General features: G+C 60.3%; 4 protein-coding genes across 4 annotated transcripts; 2 read left to right on the top strand and 2 right to left on the bottom strand.

The window, feature by feature from the left end:
• Positions 1–36: 36 nt before the first annotated feature.
• On the bottom strand, positions 37–2,928 carry CHLRE_07g335850v5 (uncharacterized protein). Its single transcript, XM_043064264.1, has 4 exons — positions 2,797–2,928; positions 2,513–2,663; positions 2,254–2,393; positions 37–1,834 (listed from the first exon to the last, which is right to left on the bottom strand). The coding sequence occupies exons 1-4, from the start codon at positions 2,829–2,831 to the stop codon at positions 1,540–1,542; spliced, it is 621 nt and encodes a 206-aa protein (XP_042922832.1). The 5' UTR covers positions 2,832–2,928; the 3' UTR covers positions 37–1,539.
• A 101-nt stretch (positions 2,929–3,029) lies between these two features.
• On the bottom strand, positions 3,030–5,941 carry CHLRE_07g335800v5 (uncharacterized protein). Its single transcript, XM_043064263.1, has 6 exons — positions 5,594–5,941; positions 5,429–5,522; positions 5,186–5,285; positions 4,502–4,635; positions 4,129–4,180; positions 3,030–3,965 (listed from the first exon to the last, which is right to left on the bottom strand). The coding sequence occupies exons 1-6, from the start codon at positions 5,660–5,662 to the stop codon at positions 3,848–3,850; spliced, it is 567 nt and encodes a 188-aa protein (XP_042922831.1). The 5' UTR covers positions 5,663–5,941; the 3' UTR covers positions 3,030–3,847.
• Positions 5,942–6,080: 139 nt separating this feature from the next.
• Positions 6,081–11,952, top strand: CHLRE_07g335750v5 (uncharacterized protein). The gene is made up of 14 exons (XM_001700048.2): positions 6,081–6,242; positions 6,324–6,371; positions 6,447–6,504; positions 6,635–6,961; positions 7,422–7,501; positions 7,709–7,802; positions 7,935–8,269; positions 8,461–8,625; positions 8,766–8,921; positions 9,256–9,465; positions 9,658–9,801; positions 9,968–10,089; positions 10,299–10,662; positions 10,801–11,952. Exons 1-14 carry the CDS (start codon positions 6,222–6,224, stop codon positions 11,023–11,025), a joined length of 2,349 nt encoding a protein of 782 aa, XP_001700100.1. The 5' UTR covers positions 6,081–6,221; the 3' UTR covers positions 11,026–11,952.
• Positions 11,953–12,001: 49 nt separating this feature from the next.
• On the top strand, positions 12,002–13,747 carry CHLRE_07g335700v5 (uncharacterized protein). Its single transcript, XM_043064262.1, has 4 exons — positions 12,002–12,224; positions 12,435–12,525; positions 12,736–12,822; positions 12,976–13,747. The coding sequence occupies exons 1-4, from the start codon at positions 12,025–12,027 to the stop codon at positions 13,081–13,083; spliced, it is 486 nt and encodes a 161-aa protein (XP_042922830.1). The 5' UTR covers positions 12,002–12,024; the 3' UTR covers positions 13,084–13,747.
• Position 13,748: the final 1 nt, after the last annotated feature.

Raw genomic sequence — 13,748 nt, 5'->3', positions numbered from 1 at the left:
CACATCGAGTGCATGTACGCCAAGGCTCGAAAGTGATCCTGCCATGTTTTACATCGGAGCGACCACACAAGCACATGCTACGGCACATCTGCTGCGTTGCAGGCTGCGCCATGAGCGCTGCCACCCACAGCCGATCTCAGTCGCATGATGAATCCAATGCGTTGCAGTCACGAATAAGAACTTGATATTGGAGCGCCCGAATACGCGTTCCAGTAGCTGATGCCCTACATCCAGGACAGCCCCGCCAATCATCCTTGATTCCGCTACCGCGACAGTTAGTCCCTTGAAGGCCCTTGCAGGGCGATCGCACACAGTCAATGGCTCCACACCCCTGCACACAACTTCACCCTCACCTGCAACTTGTCGAAGAGCCAAATAAATTTATTACCCGTGCTACAGCTCAAAGTAGCGGTCCGTACATAGATTGTGCGGATCGCCAACGCCAATTAGTTTGAGCCATCATACTCTTGTTTGGCGTATCGAGGATACGGTACTCGACTGGTATTTGAATGCCCATCTCATCTCATGCAGTCCAATACGGTACTCCTTGAGTCCCATAGCCGTGCGACACTCAGCCTCCTGCAACTTCCATCAATACACTGATACAGCATCATCTCGCGGCGCCTGCACCACTTTGGCACGTGTGACCCGCACGACTAAAACGCTCCAGGGCTGGCCCTGCCTACACCGCGCGCATGTGTGCAAGGTGTAGCAGGACGCAGCAGACCCTGGCGCCAGCCACGCCGTTTCCACGCAGCACTGTGAGTGGGTCCAGGCCGCCATGCCCCGCAACCAGGCCCTGCTCCCCACGAGCATAAAAGCCAGGCGCTCAGGCATCCAAAGTCAATCAATTCCAAACCCTGTAATGGTAAGCGCAACCTCCTCAAACATACAGAGCAACCCTAGACCACGCAGCAGCGCATCTGTTACGGAAAGAGTGGCGTGTTTACCGTAGCTATCGATAGCTTCTGTCCGCACCACTATCAAACCTGGGCCGCACCAGTACCGAACTCTGGTGATGGTTGGTGTAAAGCCTTTAGGGCGGGGTGGTGAATGGCGTCTATGGTTATAGACGCCATTTTGGAAATCAAATGCAAACAAACCAGGACGCGGCATACAGCCGAACACCCGAGGAGGATGAGCGTGGCAGCTCGAGTCTCACTTGCCCAACGACTGTGCTAACCCCCATCCCGTACATGGTCACAAAAATGAGGCGGCAGCCCCCTGTGCGCTTCGCCCGGTCACCCTACTGGTGGCCGTGAGGATGCCGTGCCACAGCCACCCAGCAAACTGCATACATGTGGCCAGCTGGCAGGCGCCTACAAACTCACCGCGCTAAGCGCGTGAAGTAGGGCACGCCGAGCTACACGCGTTTAGTTGAATGTAAAAAGACAGTCAAGAAAACGAGAAACGAAGAAAAGCTGATGCTACCCCATGAGCTGCCGAATGCTGAACTCTTCCATTCGTGAGCTGTCGCGGCGGCGCTTGTTTGATACGCGCTACTGCAGCTCTTCTTCCCCACATCCACGCGAAGTTTTCTCACAACATGGAGCTCTGCAGGCCCAGCGTGTTGACGGCCCAAACGGCCACGTCGCTTCCCGACGAGTGCGCGGTGTTGTGGCTGTAGTGGTGGTGGTGGTCGTCGGTGTCGTGCATGAATTCCGATGACACGGAGTATGGCGCCGCCAGATGGGCAATGAGGATGGGCGCCTGCTCCATGTGCTGCTTCTGGCGCTGGCGCTGCTGCTCCTGTTGCGTCGCCGCCTGCTCGGCCTGCTTGCGGATGGAGCACTTGGCGCTGCCCGAGCGCAGGCTGCTCGACACGCGCTGCAGCCTGCAGATACGTAACACACAGGTTGCGAGAGGGTTACGGAAAGGATGTCACACGTATCCGTGCGCGAGGTGAAGTGAGAACAGCGCAGAGTTGGTCAACATGGACGCTCAGGCCGGTACACACGCGCGCGCCCAAAACACAACGCACATATTGAGCGGCATGGGCATTTGCCAGTACATCTCAGGACAAGAGCCTAATGGGCTGGTTGGCGCTGGGGCACTTGCAGCAAACGGCTGGGGAGCAGTCTTCGGTCGGCGATGGCGGCCACACGACTTCTTGTAACCCCACGGTTAAGCAAGTGGCGCGTTTACTGTTTTATATGGCTCAAGTAGTATATATGTATATGCGAGGGTGCCGCCGTGCAGTATCAAATACAAGGGTCAATAGCGCCGACCGGAGGTTACTGGCCGACCCCTCACCTCTGTTCTGTGCGGGAGGGGCGGTACCGCTGCTCCGGCACCAGCTGCGGGCAGGCCGCCGTGCAATAGCGCACTCCACTTGGCGAAATTGCACTACTGCCTCCAAAAGCGAAGCTGCTGAGCGGCGACAGGACGTTCCGCTATGAGGGGAGACAACGGGCCGTTTGCTCCTCGTCAGCATTTTCGCCCACCACGTTTTCGCCCAAAGGAGGCCGTTTTTCAAGCCACATAGACACATATACACGCGTTGGTCACTTACGTTGACAAATGCGGCACTGGCGCCGGCAGTCCGGAGCGCCGAACCCAGGCTCCACTGGCAAATGCCTGCGGCGAGCCCGGTTGCCCTGGCTACCGACTCCAGGCCCACGCTACCCAGTTGGGTTCCAATAGGGATGGCAAGGGACATGGCCCTGCGTGCGGGCGGCACAAAAACAGTTGAGCTCGCCGCGAGTGGCTATCATGCTGCGAGCTTCCGACAAGTGTCCTCCACGCAGGCCTGCGCGTCCAGCGCATTGTAGAGAAGAATGCAGCTACACTACTCACCTACGGAGCCCGTCCTCGCGAGAATTCAGGTCCATTATTTCTGACGAGTCGCTGGTCCTGTTGCGGGGGTTTGGTGCTATCGACTTGCGCAGCAAATGACGAATCGCCACCAGAGGTGTTTTATGCTATGGCTATAGGGAGGTATTTACACAAGCATCGGTGTGGCTGGCGACAGGAACGCGTCGACTCGTGCAACATGAGGCAGAGATGCACAGGGCTGACGCGGCGAACAGCTTTACTCGGCCCTTATCCTGTCATTATAGTATTCAATCATGACATTTCCGACCTATCCTTGTGTGCTGAGCCAGAACTGCGTCGCCGTGTGCAAGCACGTTGGAATTTGCTTGCCGGCGGGGTCCGACAACATCAGCCAAGCAGTTCACCGCAATGTATACCCATGGATATGCATACACACGTCGATGCTTTCTGCTCTAGGACAACACGCCGCAAACCCCAGTGCCTGAGAGACGACACGAACCCAACGGGAGGAACCCCCCTGCCCTCTCACAGGACAAATTGCACTCGAAGCGCACAGAAGGCGTGACGTCGGTGAAGTGCGGCGCAGAGCACCGGACCAGAGCATCTGCATACTTTCAAGTATGACATGAGCACTGTGTGTTCGCTTCGCTGCAGAATGCAAGCCAGACAGCATCCCCGGGCCAACCCGCATACACCCATGCCTACCCGCTCCAGTATCACAGTTTGCTCTGACCGGGTCCCGACTTCCTCAAATAACGTAATGGTTTTAGCATACTGCTGCCGAGGACCTTGGCGGTGTCGGTGTGCCAGATCCTCCCCCTCCAAACCGAGGCAGACCAACCAACCGCCGTTCCGCACGTACTACTCTGTACTACTCAGCCGCCGGCCCTGGGCCAACCATGGGCGAACGACACCAGACAGTCCCGCAGCTGATGATTCCAACCCCAACGCACTTGTGCATCTACAGTCCGCGCGCCCTGTCCACCCAACCAGTTGACATTACCCTTCTTGGTGGGCTTCGCACCGTCAAGGGTGCATGCATCCATGCATACCTCCGCCTGCCTGAAATGTATCAGAATGGCTCTTCCCGAATGATGCGCAGCGTGATTGAGAGCACCTTCTTGGTGGAATCCCACTTGGCCTTTCCCCGCTCGCCGTCCACCTTATGTGGCAAATGTATGGACAACTTGCTGCACGGGAGGGAAGAGGCAAGCGGGCAGAGGGGACGAATACGGCTCACCACACGTGTATGCAGAGGAAGAAACCCCACGAAACAGGGTTGCACCTGTTACTGAAGTCTCTGTCCACCGTTCTGTACGGAACCTAGACCCCGTAACCCCATCAATGGCTCACTATTGCGGTGAGCTGAGTTTGAGGTAGGTGTCCTTGACGTCGAGGTCAAGCTCTGGGGCCAAGAGGGTTGTGAAATCAGGGTCTCGTTTGGTACCGGTGCCCGGCCTCTGGTTCGGCAGCCAAAGTGTGTGCAGGCGAGGCACCTAGCGCCCGTCCTGACACAATGACGCGGCTCGGCATGAATTCAACGCCGTCGGACTGGGTACCAACTGACAAATGTCTTCACAATGGGAGCAAAGAAGCACCATCCTGCCACTGCACGCAATGCCATTACCCACACTCCCACGCACATTCGGGCCATCACACACGCCGGTTTCTCTTGTGCTCTAGCAAACGCTGATGCGCTCCCTGGCCCGGCCCGCCTGTCATCTACCTGCGGCCCCGGCCGCGCCCGGCAGCTCCACTCGCACCACCAGGTCCTCGCAGCTGGTGCTCGAGCCGTCCTTGCCGCTCATGCCCAAGAAGTTGTCCGCGGTGTCCACCGCCTGCTTGTATAGGAACTCGTAGCTGAGCGGTAACGATAAGGAGAGGAGGGGGAGGAGGCGAGGAGAGAGTGGGATAATGCGCAGGCGGGGGTAAAGAGGAGAGAGATGGGGACAATTGGGGGCTGCAGCGGGGTTGAAGGAGGACCCGGACGGGCAGAGTCGGACAGCAGGGTTGGTGCAAGGCGGCACGCCCTCAAACAGCCACAGCCGGAGCACATCAATTGCGACCCTTGACATGACAAGCCTCCCAGTCGCAGTGTTAAGAATGCGGATGTTACAGAGGGGACAGTCCCAGCACCCGAAGACGCCGAGCCATCACATGCTATCAGGGCCCAACTTGACTCCACCAACCCCGACTTTGCTGCAAACCCTCCCGCGGACAAAGTCCGTGTGACTCCGCGCACAGTGAGTCCTAGCCAAGCCTCAACCCGCCAGAGCCCCAGTGCTGTGCCTCAACGCCACAAGCCTAGGCACAGGAGTGCCTGGAAACGCCTAGGCCGCAGGACACACGCACAGCGCACGCACTAACCAGGGCGCAAGCGTGAGGCAGTGTTAAGGCAAGCGCCACTCACTTGGGGACTTCACGCCCGTCATCATAGTCGTCATCCACCGCTGCCGCCGCGGGGTCCAGGAGCTCATCCTCCCGCCAAATCTCTTTAGGGTCGTGGCGAGCTGCGGACAAAGCAAGGGATCGATACCGTTGTGGAGCTGTAGGAATTAGCACATGGATTATCTCGCATAAGCAGGCAGTATGGCCATGGCAGGGTAGCAAAGCGCACGCAGTGCTGGTGGCCACTGGCCAGTACTGTACTTGCCTTTTGGAGCTGGCACCTTCACATTCAACAGATCTTTCGGTCCGATAGCGCCAGGGTTGGGTCTTGAGACCGATCCTGGGGCGGGCGCTGCCTCCTGCAGAACACGTCAGTGCAGGCCTGGGGTTATCTCGTGGGGTTATTGTGGTGCGCCCGGCTGGGGCTTGCCTCTTCCTGCGGGTCTCGTAGCAGGCTTGTGAGCGCCTGGAACTCAGCAGTGAAGCTCCCAATGTCCATGATGCGTGATGGCTGGAAGGCCTGCTGGGACTCCGCGCCGCGTGTCGCGCGTGTGCCGGGTCAGCGCTGCTACTCTCACGGCTCGCACGAACCGCGGGGCTCCAGTGCGCGGTCCACGAGTCAAGCACGCACCAGCTGATATCAGCCTCAGTCTTTGATAACCAGAGCGTAAAAAGTTAATCGTAAACGTACAACAGCCACAGTCCAGTGAACAAAGCAGAATGGAAGACTTTCCCGCGTTAAATTCATGTATTTGGCAAGCAGCTGAGCCCTATCATAACATTTATGTGACTTATTCACAAAGGCTTTTGGTGCGGAGTTTCTTTGAGAGAGGAAACTCAGGCCCCATGCATGCGACCAGCGGAAGCGGTCGGGGGCGCGTTTCTCGGGGGGTCGCTATGGCTGTCTACACACCAAAGATAATTAGTAAATATATATAGCATAGAGGAGAGCGGCAACTTGACACTTGAGCTACTCGAAGGCAGGGCCGTGTGCAGAGCTCCTTCCCCACTATCCTTCCTTTGCGTACCATACTTATCTTGCTAACAGCCTATAGAAGATGAGCTACGGGGGCACGGAGGTGCGAGTGCTAGCTGACCAGCGCATTTTCGGCTTCCACTGCACCGGAAGGGAGCCTAAAACGCTGCATGTCCCACCGCAGGAGGATGACCTTTATGGAGGATATGATGAGCAATCGAACCCGCTTGCGGTGAGCTGCTTGTGGTCACGCTATGTTATGCGCATGTGTGCACCGGTCCTTACCTTGCGCGACCGCGTTTTGCAGGGCTCGGGTGGTGCCGCATTTAAGGCACTTGGGGCCGATGGAGCTCCTCCAGGCACCGGTGGGTATCAGGGCCTCGCGGTTGCCGCAGCGGTCACAGCGGTTGCTTCCTTGGTTGCTTCGCTGGGGCAAGTGGGCACGGCCTCACTGCTTCGGGCTGCTGATCCGGAACCTTCTCCCACACGCTGCAGCCATGATGGGGCCGCCTGGCACGGCCATGAAGAGCTTCGTGCCAGGCACGGCTATGCGGGGCGGCACGGCGATGCAGCAGGACCCCAGCCTGGCGCGGCCTATGACCTCGAACCGGGGTGCTGGCTTCACGTCGGCGCCTAACAAGAAGTTTGACCCCCTCAATCGCTCAATGGGGTCGACACTGGGCTCGTCGGGGGGTGGCGCAATGCTGGTGGCTCGCAAGGGTGACACCAGCCCGGAGGAGCAGGCGCGCGGGATGGAGAAGACGGTGCATGAGCTGCTTGAGAAGAGCGCGGCGGACGCGGCTAAGAATGACATCAACTCGGGTGAGGCGATTGGCAGCTGTCCAGGCGTTGCAGGGCGTTGGGCCGTGTGGACGGGCAGCCAAATGAGATGGGTGTGTGCTGCGGTGCTGGGCGCGACCAGCATACAAAGAGGAGTGCTGCTGCGGAACACGTACGGCCGCAGCCCGTGGTTTGGCAAAACCAGACGACAGCCCTGGTGCGATCAGCGGCTACGGCAGGCACGCGGTATCGGCAGTGCATTGCCGCTCCGTACGGCCACGTATCCAAGCGTTTGCGGCGCGGCATTCGGACCAAATTGTTGCGCATTTGCACCCCTAGGCAAAGCAGCGGCACGACTTGTTGTGGCGGAAGGTGCACATGCGGAGATGGCGATGAGTCGGCACCTGGTGGCGGCGCACTTAGTGTTACGGTACTCTTCAACCAGAAAGGTCTGACCTGGATCCGCCGGCCTGTCTGTTGCATCTCGCCCAACCCCCCGCAGCCCTGGAGAACGCCATGGAGGCGAAGAAGAATGAGCGAAAGCTGTGCCGCTTCCGGGAACAGAACAACATGGCGGACCAGGTGCGTGTGCAGCCATCTAGTGCACTGCATGGCTTTACGCTCTGCGGCAACCGAGTCCTGCGCGCTGCAGCGCAGACACTTGAGATTGCTGTGCGCGCTGCCCGGCTGCATGCACCTTAGGCAAGCCCACGCACCCTTAACTCTGCCCGTGCCGCCTGCAACCGCAACCTTATTTAACCTCTTTGATTTCGCTTCTCAACCACACAGATCAACCTGGAGCTGATGTACGCCGTGGACTTCAACCTGGCACACATGTACCACATGAACAAGAACTACAGCGAGGCGCTGAACCTGTACACAGGTACGTTTGGTGCGTGTGGGGCGCCGTGAGGGTGGCGGCGCCGGGCGCAAGAATGGATATCTGCTGGGTCTCTGTCCACATGCCCACACGCTTGCTGATGGCCCCACCTCTCAACCTGCAACCCCTGCGCAGCCATCGTGCGCAACAAGAACTTCCCGCAGTCGGGTTGGCTGCGCGTCAACATGGGCAACATCCACTTCGAGCAGAAGAAGTACCCCTCCGCCATCAAGATGTACCGCATGGCGTTGGACCAGATCAGCGCCACCGCCAAGGAGGTCCGCTTCAAGATCATGCGCAACATCGGGCTGTCGTTCGTGCGCATGGGCCAGTACCCCGACGCGCTGCAGTCCTTCGCCACGGTCATGGACAACGTGCCCGACCACCAGACCGGCTACAACCTGGTCATGTGCAACTACGCGCTGAGCGACCGCGAGGGCATGAAGAACGCCTTCATCAAGCTGCTCAAGGTGCGTGCGTTTGCATGTGTGTTTGCGTTTGCCTTGGCGGTTGGGGCGGAATGGGCGCGGTTTGAGTGCGGATGCAAGGCTCACGTGCACGTATGTCACATACGGTATGTGTGCCTACGTCGCACGAGTCACGCATGGCCACGCGCACCTGCCGCCGTGTGTTGATTCGTGTTGTGCGACACGCGGCGCAGGTGAGCCCACCCAGCGAGATGGATGACGATGACGACGACGACCCCATGGGCGATGACGACATGCAAGTGATGACCATGGATGACGGGCTGAAGGACGAGATGCGCAAGCGCAACACCATCATCACGCGCCTCATTGTCAAGGCCGCGCAGCTCATCTCCGAGAAGGTAGGAGGGTTGCAGCACGGTAAATCACACAGCGAGGCTATGCGGGCTGTGTACCTTGAGTGCACGTGAGCTTGCGGCTGCCGGCACAGTATGCCCTCTCATTCCTCTCATCCCCGAGGCCTCCTGCCGCCGCTTCACAGGTGGATCGCGCCAACGGCTTTGAGGGCGGCTTCATGTGGTGCTGCGAGCAGCTGCGCGACGCGGGCTACACCAAGCTGGCCAACGAGGTGGAGCTGGCCAAGGCGACCCGGTTCATGGGGCAAAAGCAGTTTGACAAAGCCGTGGGCGTGTTCAAGGTGAGGGAGGGAGGGAGGGAGGGAGGGAGGGAGGGAGGGAGGGAGGGAGGGAGGGAGGGAGGGAGGGAGGAAGGGAGGGAGGGAGGGAGGGAGGGAGGGAGGGAGGGAGGGAGGGAGGGAGGGAGGGAGGGAGGGAGGGACGTCGTGAGGCAAGGTGGAAGCAATAGGGGGTCGCACCTGCAGCACACTTCAGCGATTGAGAACAGATAGTGTCATGGATATGTGGCCTCATGGCCGCATTGCACACGACTGTGCCACCCGTCTCGCCCCTTCCCCACCAGCCGTGCCCTTCCCTAATCACCACCCGCCCGCCTCGCCTCGCCTCACCCCACAGGACTTTGAGAAGAAGGAGCCGCGCGTCAAGGCGCGCGCCGCCACCAACCTGGCGTTCCTGTACTTCCTGGAGGGCGAGACCGACCAGGCCGACAAGTACAGCGAGATGGCGCTCAAGAGCGACCGCTACAACGCACGAGCCTACGTCAACAAGGGATGCGTGCTGGTGGAGCGCGGCGATCTGGAGGGAGCGCGAAGCCTGTTCAACGAGGTGAGGACTGAGGAAGGCCTAAGCCGGGCTGTCACTAACCGGGTGGAGGCTTGACATGAGCTGCTGACCAGTGCACTGCCTTACTACGTCAAGTGTCGGCCCAGAGCTGATGCAACCGCTGCATTGTTTCACTCGCTCGATTATCACTTCAGTCACTGACTCCCTCAATCGCACACACGTCATGTGTTTCAGGCTGCCGGCATCGACCCCTACTGCGTGGAGGCCATCTACAACCTGGGCCTGGTGAGCCAGCGCCTGAACGAGCTGCCGTACGCGCTGGCGGCGTTCAAGAAGCTGCACAACATGGTGCCCGACAACGTGGAGGTCATCCACCAGGTGCGTGCAGCATTCGGCCGCTGGGGCGCTTGAAGGCGCACTCCTGGGCAGTGCGCGCGCTGCACCACCCGCATCAACTCTATCCTCTTGCATGCAGCACCCTACCCCGGCGGCACTGACGCGCTGTAACCCTGCCTGCCCCCGCAAACCGCGTGTCGCCCCGCAGATCGCCACCACGTACGACATGATGGGCGACTTCAAGAACGCGGTCAAGTGGTTTGAGCTGCTCACCTCGCTGGTCAGCAACGACCCCGGCGTGCTGGCGCGACTGGGAGCCATCCACGCCAGGTGGGTCACGGCCAGGCATCGCCGCGGGGACGGGGCCACTGGCCGGTGCCAGCCTACATGCTGGCGTGCATGCTGGCGCGCCAACCGCACACTGGCAAAAGCAGCGCATACCGTACGTGCGCGCCGAGTGCCGGCGCCTCTCCGCCTCCTTTTCACCTCGCTTTCGGCCTCCTCTGTCCTCGCCACTTCCTCCACGCACCGCCGCGCAGGTTCGACGACGAGGCCAAGGCGCTGCACTACTACCAGGAGTCGCACCGCGTGTACCCGGTGAACATGGACGTCATCTCCTGGCTGGGCGCCTACCATGTCAAATCGGAGGTGTACGAGAAGGCCATGCCCTTCTTTGACCTGGCCTCCAAGATCCAGCCGCAGGAGGTCAAGTGGGCGCTCATGGTGGCGTCCTGCTACCGCCGCACCAACAACCTGCCCGCCGCGCTGGGCAAGTACAAGCAAATCCACACGCAGCACCCCGACAACGTTGAGTGCCTGCGCTACCTGGTGCACCTGTGCTCCGAGCTGGGCCGCCGCGCCGAGGCCGCCGAGTACATGACCAAGCTCAAAAAGGCGGAGAAGGTGCGCGGGGCGGTGGAGGCAGAGGATGGCGGGGGGTTGCGGGTTGGAGCCTTGCAGGCCTTGGGCTGTTGCGCCCGCTGCGGTTACTCCTGTACTCGTGCTTACTTGTTGCTGCTCCACGTGTTTCGATCTCCCCAGGCGGCGGTGCCCGAGGCAACGACAGCGGCGGCGCCCGCCGCGGCCGCAGCTGGCAGTGGCATGGGTGGCATGGGCGGCCTGGACGACGACATTGGCAGCAGCGCGGTGTCGGCGCAGAACCGCGGCAAGAAGATGCTGGTCAAAGAGCACATGGGTGGCGGCGGTGGCAAGGACAACGACGACTGGGGAAACGAGCAGCTTGGGGACGACCTGCTGCCCATGTAAACCGCAGTGCTGCCACAGGGCTTGGCGGGGGCGGGGCGTCAGCGCAGCCAGTGGGGCTACCGCCGCGGCCTGGCGGAGGTGGCGGCGGCGCAGCTGGCGGAGCCATGCGCGCCCAGGGCCAGGGGCTGTGGGGAGGTGATGGCGAGGGCGAGGACGACGACCACCTAAAAGCGCTGGGGCTGGGGGTGGGGTTGGTGGGCGGCCGCAGCGGGGGCGCGCTGTCTGCCGGCACGGGGCGCGTGAAGGCCGATGTCAGCCGCGCCGCCTCTCACCCGGAGTTCGGGGCCGAGCCTGCGTTTGGAAAGGTGCTGAGCTTTGGCTCGGCTGGGACGTCCAGCGCACTGCCTGAGCTGGCGTAAAGCCATTACCGCTGATGCAGCCCGCCATTCGTGTGTGTGCGTATATGTGTGTGAATGTATGTGTGTGCTAGGTAAGCACGAGATGCGTGTGCGTTTGCTGGTTCGCGCTGCGCCACTTTTGGCTGCAGGGGTCCCCAGGTCAGTGTGAAGCCCGGCCCGGGCGGAAATGGGTGCATGGCAGTTGCGGCGCATGCATGCGGAAGTGAGCGAAGTGCAATAGGCTCCTGCAGGGCATGGATGCGTAGGAACAGGGCTTGAATGATATCACTATGTGGCGTTGACGGGCCCACAACTTACATGGGAGAGGCACGCCGAAAGGGTGTGTGAGGATCAGGAGCTTGGACTTGCCGTAGTGCTGTACATGGTGCCAGTCTACGTGCGGGCATAGACACATACAGGACCTGTGCTGCTGCGGAGTCCGCATCTGCAGGAAGTCGTGCCGGGTGTCACGAGTGCGGACGATGCGGATTGTGGAGGAGTACAGATGGGGCCATCGGACATACTGGCACAGTGGCACCACCGGCCCCCTGCGACGCATGCTCGCACGACCCTGTAAAGGTCGAGACCAACATTATTTCAACTGGATTCGATCAACTTGTTAGCACTTCCTTTTACTTATTAGCTGAATCGACGTTCCACTATGCTTGCTTCACGTCCTTTCACGAATGCCCGGCCACTTCGCGCTTCGCGCGCTGCCGCTCGGCCAGTAGTAGTTCGCGCGCAAGCAACTGCAACCAGCTTGCGACAACTGCTCGATGACGCGTCCGCGGCCGGGCTAGGGAAGACCCGCTTCATCGTAATTGGAGACGCGATTCTGGAAAGCGTTAATGACTGGGGCGCGTAAGTGATTTCGGGGCAGGAGACTCACTAGGGCGTTTTAAGAGGGAAGCGGGCGAGTTCGCTGGGTGCAGGTGGGGACGGCTAGGCGGTCGGGGGAGAGAGGGTGTGGGTAGACGCGTGCCGTCCCCCAATTAGCTCAAAGCAGCATCTCAACGCCGCGTGCCTCTCCCAAAACTCCATTACCTTGTCTTGGCCTGATGATGGACGCAGTGTGCGCTACAATGAGACGCCCAGCCGGGGGCTGCTGGCTACGATTGCCTCAGAGGACAAGTCATTCGAGTGCCACATCCCGCTCAGCAAGGTGGGGAAGCCAGAGCGGCCTGCTTGCACATGCTTGCATATTCTTGCAGTATCTCAGCGTGAACCTGTCATCATGGCACTGTGCCCTGCAACCGCACAGCGTCCCGATTGACCAGACCCAGAGAGTCAGGCGCTGTAGTACGTTCACGTGAACGACCACAACTGAATCGGCGTTGCCCCTCCCCTCCCCTCCTCGGCTGCCTGCCTGTAGGTAAAGGAGATCAAGTTCGCCAAGTCCAAGGCCAAGGCCGGTGACTATGACGTGTACGCCACTCGCTTTTTCGGGGAGGACGGCAAGGTGCGGGCGCGGGCTGGCGGTACACGCCGCCGCCTGGGCGGGGGCGACACACCAGGGCGGAATGAGGATGTGATTATTACGTGCGCCTGTCGCCTGGGCAACTTGACAGATGTAGGTACTAATGAACTGCTGGCATCTGCCCCTGTGTCGCAGGTGATGCTGTCGTGCGTGCTGCACGGCAGCGCTGGGCAGTACGACCCCAAGGCGGTGGCGGCCTGGAACAGCCTGGCACAGAAGTACGGCGAGAGCGTCAAGTTCTGAGCGAGGTTGGATGTGGACAGACCGAAATGGCGTGTTCAGATGTGGAGGCCCAGCTGTCGAGTAGTTACAGGCGTGGCGAGGCGATGTGGAAACGTAGAGAATGGCGAATGGCGCCATGAAAGCATGAGTGCGAGAGGCATGGGTGTAAGGTAAGCGAATCCTATGGGTTGCATGGGTAGGAGAGGTGCGGGCCTTCTGGCTTTTGCGGTCCGCCAGAATGTAATACCCGTATATATGTAATGCGCTGCCCGGCACCGCCAGCGCCCACTATGTCCACCTCTCACGTGCGGGGCTCCAAAGCACTGAGCAGCGCTGGGTCGCATGCTGGGACCGGCCAACAGGCCGCTGCCTCGGGGTCCTCCCACACCTGTTCCATCGTTTTGATGACCCGCCGGGCCCCTCACCAGAATGCCGTGACATGTACGGTACGGTCGACGGTGCCAGTCAAAAGCCAACCAGGGGCAGCGGGCACGATGGCGCCTGCACACCCCCAGATCCCATTCAACGCTGAGCTGTGCAGTGCCTGCCTGCCCGGGGTGCCGCGTGCGACGGTGCAGGAGGCGTTCCTGCTGCTGCTGCAGCTGCTGCTCAATTAGCTGCAGGCCTGCAGCTTGTTGCAGTAAAACTCTGTTGCATAACTGCTTAGTGGGCGTCCTTGTCAGCCG

The sequence above is a fragment of the Chlamydomonas reinhardtii genome, chromosome 7 (assembly GCF_000002595.2).
Source record: "Chlamydomonas reinhardtii strain CC-503 cw92 mt+ chromosome 7, whole genome shotgun sequence".
In the NCBI taxonomy this organism is placed as follows: domain Eukaryota; kingdom Viridiplantae; phylum Chlorophyta; class Chlorophyceae; order Chlamydomonadales; family Chlamydomonadaceae; genus Chlamydomonas; species Chlamydomonas reinhardtii.
The sequence above is the reverse complement of the archived record's forward strand: the minus strand, read 5'-3'. Positions and strand labels throughout refer to the sequence as shown.

Coding starts and splice junctions, on each gene's coding strand:
- CHLRE_07g335850v5 (XM_043064264.1), bottom strand. CDS start 2,831: ATGGACCTGAATTCTCGCGAGGACGGGCTCCGTAG. Junction 2,394..2,512: donor CCAGTGCCGCATTTGTCAAC/GTAAGTGACCAA, acceptor CTCCCCTCATAG/CGGAACGTCCTGTCGCCGCT. Junction 1,835..2,253: donor CCCTCCCGCACAGAACAGAG/GTGAGGGGTCGG, acceptor ACGTATCTGCAG/GCTGCAGCGCGTGTCGAGCA.
- CHLRE_07g335800v5 (XM_043064263.1), bottom strand. CDS start 5,662: ATGGACATTGGGAGCTTCACTGCTGAGTTCCAGGCGCTCACAAGCCTG. Junction 4,181..4,501: donor GGGCGCGGCCGGGGCCGCAG/GTAGATGACAGG, acceptor TCTTGGCCCCAG/AGCTTGACCTCGACGTCAAG. Junction 3,966..4,128: donor AAACTCAGCTCACCGCAATA/GTGAGCCATTGA, acceptor CCTCCCGTGCAG/CAAGTTGTCCATACATTTGC.
- CHLRE_07g335750v5 (XM_001700048.2), top strand. CDS start 6,222: ATGAGCTACGGGGGCACGGAG. Junction 6,372..6,446: donor AGCAATCGAACCCGCTTGCG/GTGAGCTGCTTG, acceptor CGCGTTTTGCAG/GGCTCGGGTGGTGCCGCATT. Junction 10,663..10,800: donor AGCTCAAAAAGGCGGAGAAG/GTGCGCGGGGCG, acceptor CGATCTCCCCAG/GCGGCGGTGCCCGAGGCAAC.
- CHLRE_07g335700v5 (XM_043064262.1), top strand. CDS start 12,025: ATGCTTGCTTCACGTCCTTTCACGAATGCCCGGCCACTTCGCGCTTCG. Junction 12,225..12,434: donor AGCGTTAATGACTGGGGCGC/GTAAGTGATTTC, acceptor TGATGGACGCAG/TGTGCGCTACAATGAGACGC. Junction 12,823..12,975: donor TTTTCGGGGAGGACGGCAAG/GTGCGGGCGCGG, acceptor CCTGTGTCGCAG/GTGATGCTGTCGTGCGTGCT.